The sequence below is a fragment of the Archocentrus centrarchus genome, chromosome 14 (assembly GCF_007364275.1).
Source record: "Archocentrus centrarchus isolate MPI-CPG fArcCen1 chromosome 14, fArcCen1, whole genome shotgun sequence".
NCBI lineage: Eukaryota > Metazoa > Chordata > Actinopteri > Cichliformes > Cichlidae > Archocentrus > Archocentrus centrarchus.
Window position 1 is genome coordinate 26,050,200 of NC_044359.1, and position 22,227 is coordinate 26,072,426.

The 22,227-nt window shown below is 37.5% G+C and overlaps 1 protein-coding gene across 4 annotated transcripts in view; it reads left to right on the plus strand.

Moving 5' to 3' along the window:
- Window positions 1–11,734, plus strand: part of LOC115791805 (replication protein A 70 kDa DNA-binding subunit-like) — a 50,124-nt gene extending 38,390 nt beyond the window's left edge. For all 4 annotated transcript variants that reach the window (XM_030746062.1, XM_030746064.1, XM_030746063.1 and 1 more), the window contains 4 exons: window positions 1,143–1,319; window positions 1,568–1,675; window positions 1,809–1,895; window positions 10,987–11,734. In XM_030746062.1, the coding sequence (XP_030601922.1) occupies window positions 1,143–1,319; window positions 1,568–1,675; window positions 1,809–1,895; window positions 10,987–11,088 (474 nt within the window). In that variant the 3' untranslated portion in view covers window positions 11,089–11,734. The remainder of the gene's footprint in view (window positions 1–1,142; window positions 1,320–1,567; window positions 1,676–1,808; window positions 1,896–10,986) is intronic.
- The last annotated feature ends 10,493 nt before the right edge of the window (window positions 11,735–22,227 follow it).

The following is a 22,227-nucleotide window of genomic DNA, read 5'->3' on the forward strand; positions in this document are numbered from 1 at the left end:
TGTGATTTTTTTCCCTTCTTAAAATGTTACTCTTTTTTCATCAAACAATAGATGTTCAGTTCTTGAATGAGGTTGTAGTCCATGTTTCCTACTCATAACTGTTTTGTGTAAGCCCTGTTTATGCATCAACACTACACAAGGTGAACCTTCCTCAAGCTCTTTTGCAGGTATATGTGAGGTTTTTTTTTTTTGTCTTTTACGGTTAGCTTCATTTTCAAGTCATCTGCCTTAAAGGAGCCTGTGGTTGTTAAATGCTACCACCAAATTTAAGGAATTATGAAATTAAAAAGCGCTGAAAATTTCATCAACTTCCAGTTTCTAATTATGATTGTTGGCCTGTCTTATAAGTCCTGTTTGAGTCAGTGAAGGCCAAAGAAATACCTTTATTTTCCTATTTTTTTTAACTTAATGAAAGAACAACGCATTAACATTAGAAAAAAGGCAGAATTTGTCTGAAGATTGTGATTATTTTTTATAAAAAAGATTTGCAGAGTTATCCAAACTTTTGTACAAAGCTCTTTTTACAGTATTCATATACATATCTTAGACTTTAAACCTGTGTCAAGCATCTGTTTTATGTCTACAAGCTGGTGTAGTGACAGTTTTATTCAAGTCTAAAAAAAGCTGTGAAAGCTTTAATGAAAGGAGTGTAAGCCAGCTACAAGGAGAGCTACAGCTAATTTCTTATTTTAACATCTGCCACCGCTACAAACATTCAAAGGAGAAAGCTGCCAGTTAAACAAGAAAACTAAAAAGAAAAAAAAAACTGGCTGTATCAGTTTACTACATTTTTTCTGACACTGATTTAAATTATGCTTTTGAGGACCAGTGTTAATTAGCCAGTGGAACAATGCTAGATTGTCTCCCGGTTCCAGCAGGAATAGAATACAGAGTTTTTAAAATGGGTCTAGCATGAGTTGGTTGATTTGCCACATTTAAATTTACTATGTAAGAGTAATAGATTGAAAAATCTAATATACAAAACACGATTAAATTGTTGGTTAACACAATACTGTGTAATGCAGTACCTACAAATTATCTTTAGCTTCTGAGACATTCAGATTGCAGCAATTTGGGATGATTTGGTGGTTATAGTGATCATGCTCACCCCCCATAAGTAGATTTTTGTCTTCACTTTTCAGGCACAGTATTTCAGCTGCGTGGCGACAGTGTTGTACACTCGTAAGGAGAATTGTCTCTACCAGGCTTGTCCATCTGCAGACTGCAACAAGAAGGTCATAGACCAGCAGAACGGACTGTACCGCTGCGAAAAGTGTAACAAAGAATTCCCCAACTTCAAATACAGACTCATACTTTCTGTAAGTACACACAGTGCACTTCCTGTGATAATTGTATGATATTTACCTTACAATATGGAGCCCTTTGACGTGACTGTTGTGATTTGGCGCTATATAAATAAAATGGAATTGAATTGAATCAATAGTGGTTGTTACATGTGCTGTGATGAGGAATATTGTAACCTCCATGCAAATGCATAACCTTACACAGACATACACATATAAATAATCTCGCCCACTCATCTCATCTCTGCCTGTTTCCCTCTCAGGCTAACTTAGCTGACTTCGGGGATAACCAGTGGGTGACGTGCTTCCAGGAGACAGCTGAGGCCCTGTTGGGTCACAGCGCAGAAACACTCGGATATCTCAGACACACAGTGAGGCACACATGCAGACAAGAAAATTGCCTTTCCAATTTTGCCAGAAGGTCTAACTGTAATCAACTACTTCCTGTGCTTCCTGACTTTGTGTTTACCTTGTTTTTTTGTGTATCTGTGTGTGTTTTCTAAGGATGAAGCCGCGTTTGATGAAGTCTTCCAGAAAGCCAACTTCACAACACACATCTTTAAAAACAGAGTCAAGCTGGAGACCTACAATGTAAGTGGCTAAAAAGAGGAGCACAATAGAATTTGGTACAATGCAATACAATTTAGCAGAAAAGCAGAACATAATGATGCACAGTGGTGCTCGTCATTTTCCTACAAACATTCTTTCAGTGATCCTGCAGGAGTATTCAACCCTGATTGGCCAGTGTCACAAACAGCCGTCTTATCACTGTTTTCAACAAATACAACAGGAGGCATCTTATTTTTCCAATATAGTAATAATGGTTCTGGGAGAAAGAGGCTTTTAAAATACACAATAGGTTTGCACACAAGCAAGCATTGTTGTAAAAATCAGTAAACGGTTTCATTCAGGGTCAGTTTCACAGTAAGAGCCAGCAACAATACATAGATGTTAAGTGTGTGCGTGAGTTGTTTCTTTTACATGACAGTGACCAGTTACAGTTACGTAATTGTTATTGGAAATTGCCGGATTTAGTGCTTATCAACCACACAGCTACACATGAGTCTTTTTGTTAGATCCCACAAGTCTTCTACTAATCAGAAGGCCTTTGGTTTGAATCCGGACTTGGTATCAAAGTGTATTTGGGCAAGATACTTGTATAAAGCCTAATTGTTACTACACAATATAAGGAAAAGCTTGCAGTTTTAACAACATGAGTATTTACTGAGTAGGAACCTTTAGACCTTTATCCAGAGTCAAAACAAAGTTTTTAGCACTGAAATAAACCTTAATTAACCACTCGTGTTAATTGAGGCTTCATTTACTCAAGCAGAACTGACACTTTTGTTTACGAAATGGTCAGAAATAATATAAAAATTAAGAGATTTTTGGCAAATAAGATAACAGAGACTCGCTGCTGTATTTACGTGTATAGGCACCCCACCAAAAAGTCAGGAAACACCCAGTAATGCTTTTCAAATTGTCTGTAATAGGGCTGCAATGATTCATTGACATAATCGATGACGATGACTACAAAAATTAGTACTACACTACAATACACTACAGGAAGATATAGAGGCAGTATTCCCTTCATTGTCTGCCAACAACAACAATACTAACGAAGAAGAAAGTAATGCGAACAACATAATGATGGTGGAACAAAGAGGAGGTTGGAGAAAATTAAAGAAAATGGAGACAGACTGTCAAAGGTGTGGGAGCATTTAACAGAAAACAAAAATAAAGCTGAATGCAGACTGTGCAAAGCAGAGCTTTCCTTCCACGGCAGCATCACTGCAGTGCTGAGCGTTTAAAACACCGGCACCCTGGAGCTGTGATGTCAGCTCTGGATGGGTACGTTAGTGCGTCGTTGATACCTGTTAATGTTTGTACAGTAATGTTTCTGTTAGTTTACCTGTTGGAAACAAGCTCTCATGGATGAAGTTTGCTGAGTGGCGCAATTTCAGTTATGTTAGCTAACGAGTGAAAGACAGAAGGAGCAGCCACGTTGGCTCCTGTTTTATTCTCGCATTAGCGTTCATTCTGAATAGTAAACCTCTTCATGGACCGAATCATCTGTAAAATCTTTTTGATTTAATTTGAAGCCTTATTTGAACTTTGGACAGAGGCCATTTGTATGTACTTATTTGTATTTTGCACATTATATTTTCATATAAAAATAAAAATTGCATTCACTTTAATATGCATTTTTTATTTAATATTTATTGTGATGGTCACATTAATGTTAAAAATACATTTGATTAGTTTCAAACTCGTATTTATATGGGTCATTATTTTAATTGTAAGAAGAGAACAAGGTGATATTCACAGGTGGGCAGGTGAGGTAAGATTGGAATAATCGTTGAGTAATCCATAAAATATTTGACAGATTAGTTGACTATATATATATATATATATATATATATATATATATATATATATATATATATATATATTCTTAGATTAAAGGAGCATTTGTTATTTTGTGTTAAGCATTCTTGATGTAAATCATAACCTACTGCAGCGTGTTTTAATTAATGATCTGTATACCTTCCATGAATCTGTTAAGCTCATCATCAGATGTTATCTTCCACTGAGCTGCAGACCCAAGCCTTTAAAGCCACATATGCAGTATATGCATAACATGAATCCAAAATCATTTCAGTTAGTATGAGTGACAAGGGAGTTGTTTTATAGCCAGTGCACTTTGGATAACAGAAAACAAATACAGCTGTGAATTCATTTCTCTTAATTAGTCACTAATTAGCATTTAGCTGTTGTCTGTCTAAGCCTAATTAGTTTAATTATTCAGAGACTAATTTGCTACTGGGGGCACATACCAAGAGTGGAATGATTGAGATGTAGGATGAGCTCTCAATGGTCTGTGTCCTGACCTCGAGAAAATCTACAAGTAAAACTATGAAGAATTCATAAACCTTTCTTTATAGTCCTAAAAATAATGTAAAACCTTTTCCATGAGGAAAGTTTAATTTTACCAACAATGGTGTTTATTACAGTACAGAGGGGTTCTTCACATAGGAAGTGGATTAAGCTTGAATGTTTACAGTAAATGTCAGTATATCACTTCTGCTCGCCAGCCTGAAGCAAATGCTGGAGGCTGCAGTTTTCATTAGATTGAACAATGCAGAGGTGTTGGTCAGAACAAACAGCATTTTTGATCATTTTGCTTTCATTGCAGCCTTACCACCGGTGGGACTTACAATGCTGTCCTCAGGGCTGCATTACAGAAGGAGTCATAGATTTTCAAAACAAACACTACTTCACCTTGGGAGTGTGACTGTTTTGTGTAAATTATCCGCTGAGAACCATCAATGTCTAAAGGAAATTTCATGGTAATCTGGGCTCAAATTGTGAGACAGAGAAAACAGGGAGTCATCGCAGTCCAGAGGCCCTGCCTGGCAAAAAATGGAAATGGAAAAATTGAAAACATGTCAACAGTGTTTTAGACACAGTTTAAATGATCTGCTGAACAACTAAGCAGCTTTCAGAACAGCTAACTGAGCAATCAGTTTGTTCCCTGAACGCAAATGCAGGCACAGTAAGCACTTGTCATTACAGCCTGTATTTTTCTGTGAATGTCTATATTTGAGGCAGGGACTGATACAGATTTATTCATGCAATTTAGTGCTCTGGTTATTCAGTTAATTCAGCAATATCAAATATAAATGAATCCCAGTCTGCAGTGAATAAGAAAAAAAAATCATTGATCACCTGTTAATCATGCATCAAAGGTGATGCTGTGGAGAGCTGGAGAGCAATTGCAGAACATATTTTTAGGGCACTCATTTCAAGACCACCAACACACCAAAATCAAGTATCTAATTCCAATTTACATTTTAAGTAAATAATTAGTAACATAATGTTTCTGTTGTAGGAAGAATTCAAGGCAAATAGAAACGCTTTTATTATAATTTCAGTTTTCAACAGAGTAGAAATAATGAGCTCAGAATAGATACATGTTCTACATGAGGCTTATCGCTGCATTCATTTTCTTTATGAATTTTCTTTTTTTTTTTTTCCTCTGTATTAGGCAAAGCTCACACACACACACACTCAATCAAACAACACATCGCTGTCTTGCGTAGGGCCATTGACATGGCTCCGCTTGCTGTGCTGCGTTGTGACCCGCCCATCCTTTTTAACATTACCCAGTGGTTAGTGGGTGGAGCTGCTGAGGTGGCCCCACTCGTCTCTGCGCTGTTGCCTGCTCCTCAATTTTATTTACACCGTAGTCTTTGAGGGCTTCGGAGGGGCAGTGTGGATGGGCACTGTTGATCAGTGCTCGTGTCACATATGTCTCTTTAATTTTAATAGCACTGTAGCTTTTACACAGTCACATATCCTGTCCACATCATACACACTCGTACACCTTGCCCTCATTATTAAGTACATTTCACAGGAAGGACACGCACACAAGAACACACACTACAACACAATGGGATTGTTTGTTTATCTGAGTTTCTGAGTTTTTTTCATACTTTTTTTAAAAAATTGTGTGTGTGTGTGTGTGTGTGTGTGTGTGTGTGTGTGTGTGTGTGTGTGTGTGTGTGTGTGTGTGTGTGTGTGTGTGTGTGTGTGTGTGAAAAAAAAAGAGAGCAGAAAGAGAAGCTGCGGTTCAGTTGTTGAGTTTGTCTTTCTACCTCAGTCCTCGTTCTTGCACACGTGTGTGACACAAGGTAAAAGGTCCTACTGCAGTGTTTTCATAAAAATGGAACAATGTAATGAAATGTCAAAACTTAATAAGATTAATGAAGTTATAAAGTGCAATTTGTCATTTGTCAAAACAGAGACTCAGAGTAAGAACAGCCTGGCTTAGGATCATATTTTAAAGTTTGTCTTATTTTTAGGAGCAGAACACAGATGACAAACTACCAGGTTTTAGACTTAACAAGCACAATGCACTCAAATCCCCCAAAGTTATTTATTTTATTTTTTTTTGTTCAGTCATCAACTCTAAATATTAAACTGCAGAGATGTGTTGCTGTGTGCATACTGTTGTTCATTTCATTCATCACTCATTCTCCCTATTCAGACTATTATACTGTTTACACAAGGCTATGTTAAATTCTTTTCATACTCTACTCTCACCAGAAATGCAAATCATGTTATAAAATCACAACTTTTAAGAGGCAGAAAATCATTAAATCCTATTTGAAACAGAACCCAACTGATTTTTTGGTGTGCTGATCTTATCGGCTGTTAGCTATTTGCAGATCTGTCAGTATTAGCAATTATAATGACTGATAAATGAGAATTTAAAAGTAAAGCAGAAACAGGAGAAACACCCTTCAACCAAGTTATGAGTGTTAACGTACATAGTTTGTCCACCTGAGGGCACTCTTCAACTCCGTTGTTGCATCGCATGTTTGAAAGTCCACAAACAACAACCAGCTGATCCGATCATATAGAGCGTAAAAGAGTAAATAACTACACATATCAGATGTTAGGCAAAACTGTTTGTTTCGTGTGTCTGGAAGAAAAAAATTGATACTGGTATGCCAGATTTTGAAATCAATTTTGCAGTTGTGTTCACTTTTGTGGATCTGAGGAAATTGAAAATAACATTTCAAAGCGATTCTTCAGACAATTCTTGAACAATGTCAGTGTGGTAAAGCCCATTTTCCTGATGAGGGAAGTCACTGAGAGTTGTACCTGGTCTATAACAGTGTTTAGGACCCATGTAGAACATTCTCCAGAGCATCACATGCACCAAAATCAAAGACCAGCACTGACATTATTTCTCTCAGTAAACGACATGTGTAATTTAAAGAAAAACAGGACTCATCAGACTTCTTCTTTCAGTTTGTCTAAGCCTCTTTCATTGCATGATGGTGGCCAAGGTTAGTGTTAGGACTCTGTGCAGCTACAGCAGGTTTCACTACACTATGTTGTGATTCAGTCCTACTTTAACTATAATTTCCCATTTAGCACGTTGACTCTTTAATCCCAGGCCATGATTGAGGTTATTGTGAGAAAATTTATATTATTCACACATTAATGGTAATTGGCTCATTGGTGTGTATGTTAGATACACTGAATGATGATAATCACAGAGAAGCCATGATAATTGTTTAAATATGGGGATGACGGTGCACATGTTGAGACAGACTTTGCTGAAAAACGTCATTTGCTTTGTTCCTGTTTTAAACGTGAAGAGTGACAGACAGTTGTGTGAAGAAGGAAAATGTTAAGAGTTTAAGAGTGAAGGTCAAGTCTCTTTTTACCTGGCTAATCTCTGCACAAAGTAGACTTGATTGACATGTTTTTTGTTGTTTTTTTCTTTGTTTTTATGAAAATTGCAGATATTGCTGAAGACAACTTGACAGACACCTCTGTTCATACTGGGGGGGGTTGTGTAGTCTGTAAAAGTTTTGGAGGTTGCGAGGTTTTTACATTTACTGTTTAACAGATAGATATCGCATTAACATTAGATTACTTTGCTCAAGTGAACTCTGATAGCACAAAGCCCCAAAAGTACGGCAGTAACTGGTAAGATTGCCCGAAAAATAAAACTGTCACATCTTCCGCTTTTATACTTTATGATAGGCATAAAAGGCAGAGGCTCTTATACAGATGTTGTGACGATAAATGTGTGTTTATCATCACAACATCTGGTGTGTATCCAAAACAGGTAAACAAATGTACAAATCTTAGGTCCAGCAGAGCTGGCAACATAAATAAAAATGTAAATGTTGTATTTAAATAAAGTTTCATCTTAACTGTCTGTCATGTTTCATTAAGGTACGGGCCTTACAAAGGCAGGAGCAATGAATCAGAAATTAGTTCTCCAGAATTCAGTGCAGTAAAAGCTCATCTTCCTTTCATAAACACACAATTCACAACATGGTGAATTGAATTTACAGAGCTCTAAAGAGTGCTGTTTACACATAATCTTTTAATTTGCATTTGTTTAAAAGACAATCCAAAGGAATGTGTATCTGATTTCTAATCACTACTCAGATGTGATAATTGAGTTCAGTAGTCTTTGAATCAGTTCCAGGCTGGCTCATTATTTATCTAAAATATGTGTTACTGTATTAGGAATGTATAAATGTCTGCAGTGCGCATATATCTGTGCTTGTGTGTGAGTCCAAGTGCATCAGTCTGAAGTGAATGAATTGATTTTGTCTCATTGAATCCATTAGTGTCATAGGGGATCTGCTTTTCTTGCATTGTGTGAGCAGACAGGCCATTGAGAGCCAAGTACACACTTAACACAGCCACTTTACATCATCAGACAAGCATATTCCTACCTGCCATTCACATCACACTTAGATGTTTTTCTGTCCTTGAGTGTGGAAAAAGGTTTTTAAACATTCTTATCTTCTTACCTAAACTTCAACTTGATGACAAATGTAAAAATCGCTTTAGGGCTCCCATTCAGTGCCTTTAAAATATGATAGATAGCTGTATATGATCAGCATGACAGATTCGCAGTTTATCCATCTTTCTCTAATGCAAAAGTCTCGAGCCATCTCTCTCTTTTCTTCATATTTTGCTTCCAAGGGGCCAGAGTTTCTTGTAGTTGTTTAAAGTGGTCTTAAGCAATAGTTCCCAGGCTTTCTGAAGGTCTTTCAAAGTTTTTCTTTGGACATGGGCTGCTTTTTCACTCATTTTCAGTCCAGTCCTTGTACCTCATCATCCCTTGAGTCAGTCGCCTGACTCAAGGGTGAATCAGTGGTTTGCCTGTTATGTTTACACATAACAGGCAACATTATATTTTTGCAGGAACAAGGTGATTCCTTTAGTATCTGATACTGTGTTTCTTGTTATGTTTGTACGTTTCAATAAATCACTGCACATTTTTCCCCATCTACCCAAAAAATAAAGAAATGAGTGATGGCTCAAGACTTTTACACAGTACTGTGTATCTGACATTGAGCACCTATAGTAGGGTTTGTGAACAAGTTAACAAAAACACTTACAGTAGCAGTGCAGTAGTCTTACAGGAGGGATGCTAATTCTTTACAGAGGGTAATTTGTGACATTGTCAGAGGCTTAATTCTAAAGACATTACATGCTAAGCCACAAATTTTACCTTCAGGGTTGCTCTTTCAGACAAGTCTGTGAAGTTTTAAGAATCCTTTATTGGAAACCATGCATTTAATAAAATGGGAATCTACTCTTCAGCCGTTTCCTGGCTAGATGAAAATATGTTAAGGGTCAAAAAATATGTTAAGCAGTAGGATTTATCCTCTGGGGACCACTCATTTCTGTTCCATCAAACATTTTGTGTCATTGTATTAAGATATTTCAGTCTTGACCAAAGTGCTGAATTGTCAAACAGTGTTATCTGTCCTATATAGCTCCATTGTCTCTGTCTCTGCAGGTATCCTCAGTGTTATGTCATTTGTTTACTCAGTGCAGTACAGTATCTTATTAATTCTCTTTGAGGATGCAGCGTCAGTAAATGTATATTGACTAGTTGTGTGTTGTACCTGTGTGTGTGTGTGTGTGTGTGTGTGTGTGTGTGTGTGTGTGTGTGTGTGTGTGTGTGTGTGTGTGTGTGCGCGCGCGCGTATGCATGTGTGTGTGTGTGTGTGTGGTTTTTTGTTTGTTTTTTTCTTTTTGTCTGCACATCCAGAAGTGGTGGCATTTATTTCCTCAGGGAAACACCCCACTTCACCACACCACCTGAAACTGAGTTAGAGAACGGGGGTGAATGTTAGGAGTAATTGTTTTCTCCAGAAGCGATTGTAAATGTTAGTCTGCACATGTTAAATTAACAAACCTTCTTTCTCTCAATACTCAGTTCTCTCTCTCCTTTGGAAAACTATTATTTTTAAATAATAGTTTTAATAATCATTCTGGCAAGTGGAACCTCCGACACCCCCCACCTCCATATTGTTTAATTTGCCTCAGGTAGATGCAAATTGAAAATATGAGTAAAGCTGTGGAATCACACATATGATAATGGGGAAATATTAAATCCCCAGTACTGGTCATGCTAGGTGAATTGCTAATTGTGTAATGAATTGTCTCTGGATTAACTTCATAATCACAGAGTCCATTATGGTTGGGTAATCAGAAGTCTGTTTTTGCTGTGTAGTCACTCTAAATTTTGTTGAAATCTGTGATCGTGCAGCAGCCAGTGTTTGCGTTCTTGTCTGTGTCAGAGTCGGTTTTATTAGTCTTGGGACAGTCAGGACTCAGTCTGACTCATTGGATTTTCACAAGTTTGATGAGAAATGCTTAAATTCATCATCTTAATCTACAGAGGTATCTGGCTCCCAAAGAGAGTGTTTTGTTGACGAGCTAAAGATCCTTTTCTTACACTCTTGAGATTCTCAAACATATCAAAACAGAAGAACTAGGCAGTGCAAATTAAAATCAACATATTAAATACATGTAAATTATGCAGTTCTGCTCGACATGACTAACGACATGATGGCTCACACTTGCCAAAGGATCTGAAATTACTCTGCACAATGAAATCTACTGGGCTTGCAGCTTTTTGCATCGATTTTGGCAGTTTTGGGGAGAAGGTTGTTGGCACAAGTCTCAACTGGCACCAAAGGTCCATCCATAGTGGAAATTCATTTGCATTTTGGTTGCAGTAGATAAATGAATATGTGCATTCTTGAATTGGGCTGATCACAGAGGCTAGAGTTGTCTCTTTATCAGACGTTGTGCACTTAACTCAAACTCTTCGTTCCCTCCTCAGGATGAGAGTCGAGTGAAGGTAACCGTAATGGAAGTCCAGCCTGTCGACCACAGGGAATACAGCCGGAGACTCCTGCAAGACATCTACAAATTGGCTAGATGAACTTGCTCCCAGCCATTCAAATGTCTGTCTGGTCAATAAATATGTCTTGCGCTGCTCTGCAACTGGTGTCCGACTTTTTCCACCTGCAAGATAACAGCATATCTCAGTGAGACAGCAGACGGGGGCGGCCAGTGATTCATCTGAATAAATGGCAGCCAAACAAAGGCCTGATATTTAGTTGTTCACTTCCTTCACAGAGCCTGCTGTAGAAGAAAAAATACGTGACAGAAATTACTCCCAGCTTTAATTTAATGGCCTTTAAATTTTTTTTTTTCTTCTCATTTTAAAGAGATTTTACTGTGTTCTAAACCTGCTTACATTTTCATGTCTTATGCATCATGTAAACTGTGGTCACACCGTTTTTGTTTTCTTCATAAACAGGATTTGTTTCTTCAGTTTGAAATCCGTATTGGTGATGTTCATTGTTAGTTGAGTAACATGTAGATGAGTCAGATTTATTTCATCTTTGTTTTTTTTTTGTTTTCAAATGGAGCGCAGGAAAAAGTGCGTGGGGGTGCACATGAATGCGAGCTGCATTCACAGCGTGTGCCGTGTTAAAAGATACCTTGAGTATGTGTGTTTGTGTTTGGTTTCCTTTTGTGCTTCCAACAAATGTCAAACAAGACAAAAGGGATTAAAAGGATATTAAGATAGAAAGTGTCATTGCCTTCATTTGTGCTGTTTTAATAGGTTAGTTTAAAAAACTGTGAATTATATATGCTATGAGAACATCAGAAAATATTTCATTTTTAAGAGATGATAAACACCTGGAATCACTGGACTTCTTCCTGATATATTATAAGCTTTTACAGCATAAGGTGACCCGAGATAACAGTTGTGCTTTGTAAAGAAATTGAAAACTAAATATTTTAGGAGAGAGGCATAAATACTGATCAAATATATGTATAAAATTATTGCTTTAATAGTTTTCTTTCACTTCTCTGCAGTTAGCTGAGCTATAGATTGTAAGAATTTTCCCCTGTTCTGGAGTTTTACTCTATAGCTTTTTTTTTTTTTTTTTTTTTTTTTTACCTGTAGCTATCGCTATCACTACTGCAAGCAGTTAGAAAAATCGTGAAGGACATTGTCAAGCTTTAGCAAACCCTGAAGTAACTTAAAATAATAATTTTTTTATTCTTTTATCATAGTTTATTAAAAAAAAATACTTTGACCCTGTGGCTGGTACGGCCGTGAGAGAAGTAGGCGAATGCGGTGATTAAAAGTTGCACTCAGTTCACTGATAAATGTGGCATTTCAGCTTGAAATTACTTTCAAATTAAATGTCTCAACCAATATTAGAGAGTACTTTTTGCTCACTGAGTATGCATTAAGACACTAGAAAGCAAGTGAAGTGCTTCAGTGGCATTCCTCCAATAAGGTGTGGATCAAGGCCATGACATTGATTTATGTTGGCAGCAAGCTGCCTGCTCACTCCACTCCAAGCACCAGGAGTAACATCTCCTGCCTGCTGCCTGCCATGAGTGGAGGTTTGGGAGATTATAATGCACACTGTAATCTTTTTATCCAAGTGTCACCTTTTGCACAACTTACTCCATTATCTCTGCATGAGTTTTGTTTTGTTTTGTTCAGTGTTCTGATGCATCGCTCTCTAATCACCTTCTAAAGACATAAAAATTAGCGTGCATTAAATGTAGTGACTTTTAGTAATACAGAAAGTATTTTAAAGTATGAAGAGAATTAAGTGAGTAATTAAATGCTGCCTTTGTGTCATACTAGTTTAGGAACACAAACAGTCTCATGTTGTTTATGTTACATTTGTTTATGTTATGTTGCTTACAGCTGTCGAAGTTCACTTTATTCCAAAACTTTTCCACGTAAAATCAAATCAAGACCTTTTTTATTATTATTTGTCAGAATAAGTAGGTGGAGTCACTGTAACGCTGTTCTGCTCAGTGAATCTAAAAAGGAGTCCATGAGATCAGAAAGTCATTTCCAACTTAAAGCCTTGCTGGTGATTGAGACTTAAGATGGAGACATGTCAATCTGCAGCCCTAGCCAACGCCAAGGCATCGTGGGACAGAGGAGGACACAGTGAAGAGATTAGGAGAATTTTTATTATCCCTTGAGAACTTTATCTGAATGTGGCGTGCGAAGCAGTAGTGAACTGAATTGTCAGTAAGGCTGGCATATCTTCTTTCTGGGAATGTGGGAGTTTCACTCTGGTGAATATGCATTCTGTATCTGTACAAGGTGTGTGAGGGAACAAGGACGGCAAATGGAAATGAGATGCGGTTATCACGGAGGTCAAAGCCCTGATCACAGTCAATCTGTCCACAGGCCATCATGTCTGTGTGTATATGTGTGTGATGAGGGGAGGGGAGGTGTTACCATGCAGTAGTACTACCGGAAGCTTTCTGGTATGAGACAAAGATGTCAAAGAAAAACAATTCCATATTTCTGCAGCTTAGCTATTCAGTTCAGGTTTATCTATACAGCAGCAAATCATAACAAATAGTATTTCATCTCAATCCACTTTACAAACAGAGGTCAAGACCTTACACTACCAAGAGAGGAAGCCGACAGTTCGTCCTTGAGGAGGAAAAACACTCTTTGTACTGGAAGGAAACCTCCAAGAAAACCAGATTCAGGATGAGCAGCAGTCAGCCTTGAATGGTTGGGTGGAAAGGAGAGCAGAGAGAGAATATATGAGGATCTAGAAGACAGCAGGAACAGCTTTGCATACAAAACGACTGGTTGGCATAATGATGAACAATAATAATAAATACACTTACTTATTTTTACTACATTTAATGACAATCTTACTACTATACAAAACATCTCTGTCTGTGTTAGTTTGCTTCTTTGTCCATCAGCTAATCCTAGACCACCAGAAGCTGAGCAGCCAAAGTTGGCACATATATATACCTGTAGACACCTGAAGCTTCTTTGCTATGTCAGATATTATGATGTCATCATGTTGCCTCGCAACCGCATAGCAACGGGCTAAAATGACTATTTTTAGCATTTAGGCAAAAATAACAGCTTATAAAAGCATCCTATTGTTTTAATTTCACAACAACAGCATTTCATTTATAGCCACAAAATTTGAATTATGCATGTTGTATTATGACACCATCACATTGCCTGGCAATAATCTAGTGACCAGCTAAAATGACCTGTTTGAGCCTTTTTAGCACCTACAACACGTTGCAAAAATAATTCAGCCATTTTAATTTCACAACCACAATTTATATCCACTAAAGCTGAATTATACACACCTAGCTACCACCTAGCAAAAGGCTCAAATGACTCATTTTTAGCAAACATCTACCAGCCCTATTTTTATTTATTTATTTTGACTTTTCTCTCTATACTGCAGCATGGGCATGCACCACTGATAATAATAACAATGAGGATTAAGGACAACAAAAAACACAGAGCAGGCTCATGGGTCAGAAACTGGAAATAAGAGCTACTGAGTCATAGAAAAACAAACATCAAAACTATCAAGGAACTAACACAGACACACAGCACCAACTTGGGATCACAACACTGATACCTGTGGTTTCAGCCCATGAGTATTGTGTAGTGATTATAGGTAATAAAGATGTGTGTGGTCCAACCACATCATTTTAATCTCACCTGTAGATTTTCATGATTGTATCTTGTACTGTTGCAACAATTATATTGATATCATATAGAGACAAACATCTGCCAAAGTACTCAACAACTCCTGTGTTGGCCTACAGTAGGTGCTTCCAAGACCAAACTTTTCCATTATGACACACACACACACACACACACACACACACACACACACACACACACACACACACACACACACACACACACACACACACACACACACACACACACACACACACGCAGACTCAGAAGGTAAAAAAAATACCAGCTATGTTATTGCGTCTTGTAAAAACAAGTCAACAAAAGCTCTGTGTGCAATCTGTATGAGTGTATGTGTTAAACTCAAGACACAGTTTCTTGTCATTTTAATAAGACAGGCTGAATGACAGCAGTAATTACCAGCCGCAATAAATGAAAGTGTGGTTGGTTTAGCTTTCACCTTGTGAGTCCGTGTGTGTATGCATGCACACATTCAGGGCTAGACAGGGAGCTGTGATTTTGAAAGAAAAAAAAAAAAAAAAACAGCCCTGGAATTTGCTGTCAAGTGGCCACAATTTGATATGCTAAATAAGAAGTGACACGACATGTTTGACAGTCAAAAATCCTTAAATAAAACTGGGACTTTTCTCCAGTCTTACTCAGGTTCATCTGTTTAAATGCCTCATTCAGATTTGTGTGACGTGATCATCGAGTATTATTGGATTCATGAAATTCATGACTAGTTGTTAAACCTTGCCACAGAGGTAGCTCGTGCAACATACTTGTCATTCATTCTACAATTGTCTGTCTTGGAATACAACAACAGAAACTGGACTGAAGCAGTCCAACCTCATCATTTTAATGTTGTATTGTGCTCCAATTTACTTATAAAATATAATTCAATAATGCACCTCTCACTGTATTTGTTCAAGCCCCCTCCTCCTCCACTGTTCCCCTTTTCTGTAGAGAGACATGTTTACCCATCTGTCTAAACTGTAGAGCAAGTGTTTAACAGATCATTTTTATTGCTGGGCTGAATATTAAATATTGTATCAGTTACCCTTTACAATAAAGTACACCAAAAAAGAAAAAATTACTAAAAACAAACAAACCAAAAAAAACCCAAGAGAAGTTACAATAGGGCCTTCACACGTTTCATGCTCAGAACCTCAAATATTTGCTTATTTATTGGAGCCATTCCAATGTATGTATGTATGTATGTATGTATGTATGTATGTATGTATGTATGTATGTATGTATGTATGTATGTATGTATGTATGTATCTGTCTGTCTGTCTGTCTGTCTGTCTGTCTGTCTATCTATCTATCTATCTAGTCAAGGACAGAACTTCACATTACAAATGGACAGTGGTTCAAAACATTCTAAGAAAGGATCTTAAGGACTTGTAAAAGCAAAAGAAATGGGCTCTTAAATGTTTGAGGCAGTCACCTGACCTTAACCCAACAGAGCGTGATTTTTACCGACCTGCTAAAGAGCAGTACTGTGCAAAGGTCTTGAGACAAAATGGGAAATAAATATAGTATTTATTAAAACATCTGCACACATACATGGAAATACAAAGCAAAAACACAGTTTGCACAACTGTAAGGAGCTTGAAGGTCAATATTTGGTGCGATTGCCTTTATTCTTCAGCACAGCCTGAACTCACTTTTAATTTCTTTAAGCAGTCTTCAGGAATAGTTCTCCAGGCTTCTTGAAGGACATTTAAAGCTCTTCTTTGTGTGTCCATTGTGTGTACCTTTTGCTGCCAATGCAGTGAAAGGTATGCTTTTACTGCAGTGGCAATGTGCTTGGGATCATTGTGATGCTGAAAAAAGCCACTGCCAATCAAATGCTTTCCACATGGCATTGTCCGTATCTGTATTTATTCTGTACTTTTCTGCATTCATAATTCCATCAATTTTGACAAGATTGCCAACACCACCGGCTGAAATGCAACCCCAAACCATGAGAGAGCCTCCACTGTGTTTGACAGACAGCTGTAGACACTCACCGACACACTTACCTCTCTCCTGACCTCCTCTGTATATACTGACTGCTATTTGAACCAAAAATGTCAAATGTGGATTCATTGCTCCATCAGACCTGTTTCCACTGATTTTCAATTCGGTTCTTGTGTAATTTGGCATACCTCAGCCTGTTATGTGTAGACACAACACTGGTTCATCCCTTGAGTTAGATGAATTTTTTTTCTATCCTTGAATCGTTCATTGGTCAGTGTTAAGTGGCTTAACAAATAAATGATTCCTCTGAAAATGGGCAGGTACAATGACTAGATTGAAAATGCATGAAAAAGGAGCCAATGTCCAAAGATAATGTTTGAAAGACAGAAAGCCTGGAAAACTATTGCTCAAGAGCACTTATATAAAAATTCAAGACCGACTCCTTGGAAGAAAACTATAAATCAAGAATCAGAAGAAACTCAGCATTTGATGATATCCACAGATTCTAGGTCTGCATTCAATATTAAGAATGCTACATTTAAAAATAGATTCATTTTTCAACTTTTGAGCCTTTGAACATGGAGGGTCTATGTAAAAAGTGTGAGGCAATATTTTTGTTAAACCTCTTGAATTGGAGCTCAAAGTCTACTTTCCAGTATTGTACCAACACAGTAGAGGCTTCTGCCATATCTTCCCCGACATACAAGGTGAGAAAAGAGAAGGAGAGAAGTCTGAAGTCAGAAGAGGCTAAAACTCCAGCAAAAAATGCAGCACATACAGGAACTTATTACTTGACTGGCTCTTTGATCAAGCAATAAAGTTGTTATATCTGTTCTACAGTGTTGCTAAAGCTTGGACGTCTTCATCCAACTCTTCAATCACATCTTGATTGCTCTGTTTTAAATGCTGGTGGTGCTGGTGGTACTGCACAGAGGCAACAGTACAAAGTGCAACAATAAACACTTACCATAAAACAGAGAATCACCTTTGTCTTAAATACTCCACAACAGCTCTGTTTTCTGCTCTCTGACAATGGATTTTACATCTACACCAAGATCAATCTCTCTGTTTATCAGAAACTTCAGATTAATGAAATTTGGATCTCTCTAATGTAATTAGTATAACTGCATATACTCTATGTAATATATAATATGTGTGCAAATGTTTCTTGTTGAGCAGCAATTTACTTGATTAACCTTAGTTACAATCTATCACCGGCTTCAATGTAACTTCAGGTGCTGTGGTCACAGAGGACGATACTGCAGAGGCTACTGCCTCTACAGTATCGTCCTCTACAGTTGTATTTAGTCCTTTATACATTTGGCTCGATTTTTCAAAGGCCAGTGATTTGAAAAATCCAGTTTCCATTTGTGCTATTCAATAGATTTCTTTACCTAAAGAGCACTATCACTTGAAGCTGTGTGAGTATCTTATCACCATTTGCTTAACAAGACAAAAAATAAACACACCATGAAGTGTATTTACAACACATAGAACCAAAATGTGGGAGCGGTTAAAAGATCCAAGTCAATAATCAGTACATTTTATCTCTAGAATTAAAGTCTTAAATTCTGAATCATCTGGGCAGTCTGCAGAGAGAGCCTAAAGGCTGTGGTGGGAGAGTATGACACAATAAAACAGAAGAGTGAAGGGAGCTTTGGGGACTGTTTCTTTGCCTCCACCAACATTTACTTTAAATTTAAATTTCACAAACTTGGTTCATAGAATGTTCATGTGTAATATATATATATATATATATATATATATATATATATATATATATATATATATATATATATATATATATATATATATATATATATATATATATATAAACAAATATGTGAACATAAAAGTGCTTCAGGAGGTCAGATCAAGTTCGTTATAAAGAATATGAAGGCGGCCAGTACACAGCAGCCCATGAACTATCTACATGTTGCGCTTTGATGTGCATAACTTAAAATTTCTTTGATTAATCCACAACATGGGTCCACTGGCAGGAAGAAGAATTTTTTTTTTCTTTCTCCAAAGCTCAGCGAGGACTCTTCTTTGGTTTGCCAACTAATTCTCTGCAGAGCTTACAGAACATTTTAATAGACAGTTTGACTGCCTGTTTCTGTTCAAGGACTTCACAGTGTTATCAAGGACACTTCATGCTCACGAGGGTATTTATAGGCTCTGTTTTTTTCTCTCACTCTCTCTCTCTCTCTGTGTGTATGTGTGTGTGCTGGAGCATGAATGCATGTTATCCCAGTCAAATGGAGTTCCAGTGGCAGCAGCACAGGTATTCTGCACCAATCTCTCGTCCATTCACATTATATGTTCATAGAAGCGAGCTCTAGGTGCAGAGTTCTCAATAACTCTCTTAACTTTTCTCTATGTAGGAGGCCATTCTTTGTTTTATTCAGCCTTCCCTTCATGTCTCCTTCCACTCTTTACATAAATTACTCAGACCCCCTTCAGCTCCCTACTCATTCCATTATTCTCCTCATCAGTCTTTTCTTCTGCCTTCCTGTCCACCTACAGTATCTGTTGTTTTTTTCATATTATTTCCACAGAACTATCATTACTTCTTGCTGAGCTCCTCATCGATTTCTTTTCCCACTCTGCGCTTGCTTCTCATCTTCTCCTGTCTTTGTTTCTCTCCTACCCACCACCCTGTTAAATAAACCTTGCCCATTGCCCTCTCTCTCTCACTATCATAATCAGATTTGGCCTGAGGGCATCAGTTTTTTTTCTTTTCTGCTCCTCTTGAAGAGCCAGAGGCCATGTCAACACCAAGGCCAGCAAGCACTGTGCACGCTATGTGTCCATACTTATCCATGGTAAGTCTTCAGAGATGGAAAGATTTTAAATTGCCAGCCTGAGCATGTTTACGACTCTGTGAACAACATTAAAAAGGGCATTTGATGGATCATAACTTAAATCACTGGGTGCGGCGATGACATAAAATTTTAGGTGTCTATCACTGGTTAGTCCCAATAGGTAAGGAAAACTGAAACAACATTGACATGTTTATATCGCATGCATACCCAATAAATTGAGGATTAAAAAAGATAACATCATATGAAGTTACATTAGTCAGTGTCAGTGTGGCACAGTCTTTACATCAAGCATTGGACACATCGACGTTTATTATACATTTATAATGCATTTATTCAGCTTTTGAAAATTCAGTAATTTATTTTGATGTTAATTTAGGGAAATCACTTTCTTTCTTTCTGATTTAATTTGCAAATAAATTAGACAGTTCAGTTTGCATTTCCCGTTCATCTCAGTGTACACACTCACTGAAATGCCTTAACTCTAGATTCAATGAGGTGCTAGAAACATTTCTCAAATATTTTGGTCCATGTTGACATAACAGCATCACACAGTTGCTGCAGATTTGTCAGCTGCTCATCCATGATGTGGATCTTCCATTCCACCACATCTCGGCGGTGCTCTGTTGGATTGAGATCTGGTGATTGTGGAGGCCATTTTAATACAGTGAGCTCTTACTCATGTTCAAGAAGCCAGTTTGAGATGATCTGAGCTTTGTGACATGGTGGTTTAGCATGCTTGAAGCAACCATCAGAAGATGGGTACACAGTTGCCATAAAAGCATAAGCTCAGCAACAATACTCAGCTGGGATGCTCAGTTGGTACTAAGGGGACTAAAGTGTAACAAGAAAATATCCACACCACCACCAGCAGCCTGAACTTTTGATACAAAGCAGGATGGATCCATGCTTTACACCAAATTCTGACTACACCATCTGATTGTTGAAGCAGAAATTGATACTCATCAGCCAAGGTAATATTTTTGGTAAATTTTAGCCTCAGTTTCCTGTTCTTGGCTGACAGGAGTGGCACCCAGTGCGGTCTTCTGCTGCTGTAGCCCATCTGCTTCAACTTCTGACCTGTTGTGCATTCAGAGATGCTCTTCTGCATACCTTGTTTACAATGAGAAGTAATTTGTGTTATTTTTGCCTTTCTATCAGCTCAAAACAGTCTAGCCATTGTCCTCCGAATTCTGGCCTCAACAAGGCATCTTCTCCCAGAGAACTGCCACTCACTGGATTTTTTTCTCTTTTTTGGACCATTCTCTGTAAACCCTACAGATGGCTGTGTGGGAAAATCCCAGTAGATCAGCAGTTTAATTTTAATGTAATTTTGAATCCAGCCTACAGAGGGTTGATAATGTTGACTTCCATTCACCTTTGTTGAGAACAAAATTACATTAAAAAAAATACACAATGTATATCATTAAAGATTTTCAAGTTGATTTTCAACTGCTTCATTCATCCAGATCTGATGTGTGAGCTCAGTGCTTGCGCAGTAAATATATGCATACTGGTTATTTGTAATGTTCAAATGGTAGAACAATTTGAGACAAACACAAAAGACATATGATGTGTTTTTAGGAAAAGCTCACAATATTTCTTTGTGGATGGGATGAGCCAACAACAAATTTAGTCTGAAGGGCTTTTTTACCCACACATTTATATAGTGGCACAGTGACAGTAGTACATGGTAACAGAATTTTTTTTTTCTTATTGAAAATATTGCCAAAGACCTGCTCTGTATTAGTGTATCAAATGTCTTTTAAGTTATAATTTATATAACTGAATTGCAACAGCATGTAGACTGCTTCCTTTTTGGTTCACAATTTATTGAATAAAATCCAGAGATGAAAAGTTGCTTCATTTTTATGTAGAAGAAGAGTAATGACAGCATCAAGAGAGCAGGAGAATCAGAAATGTATGTGTAACAGAATGAGAAAAGTGTGTGAACAGCAGACATTACTCAAAACACTGTATTATAGTTTGGTCTATCGTGGCTGTTGTTGACGAACAAATTGGTGTCTCCGGGCTCTGCGCTAAAGAATCAGTGGTGCAGAGTGCTGCATTCTCGCTGTGGTGGCTGACTTTTTTGATATTTTATTGCTGGAGGCATGTGTTACAATTGAAATGCAGTTGGAAACAGGGTGTGATTATCAGGATGTGGTACAGGCTCACTTCAGTCATCATCAATCAAATTTGCCCCCACCCTTTTATTTCATGAGAAGTGGTCTCTGCTTCATGGAGCTCATTTCTGTGACACAGAGAACAGTCAGGAGTGGATTCACTGCAAAAGTTTCTCTCAAGAGGAGACTGATGTGCTTGTGTGGGAGGTGCAGAACTGCTGTGAGTGAATATGTGACACATTTAATTTAATTAGCTTAGATAATATAAAAATGTTCTATTCCAGAACATCTCTTGTAAGAAGGAGTTTGATGATATTTGGGCTTTTGGAAGATCAAAAACATACTCTGTGTTTAACCTGTGACGTTGCCGATATTATAAATGGAGTCGACAACAATTTTCAAAAGCCTAAAACGCTTGTTCATTATTAGTGAAGAACTTTTCCTGAGTTATTGTGTAAAGCATTAATAATCCATTAATAATCCATTTATTTATTGATCAGAAGAAGCAAAAGGCAGAAGAACCAATAACAGAGAAAAAAAAGGTGGTTTACACCTCACAGGGTTAATGTACCAATATGATGGCAGTTATTTATTAAAGAGCCACTTAGTTTAGAGACACAGCAAATGAGTAATCTCTTTAC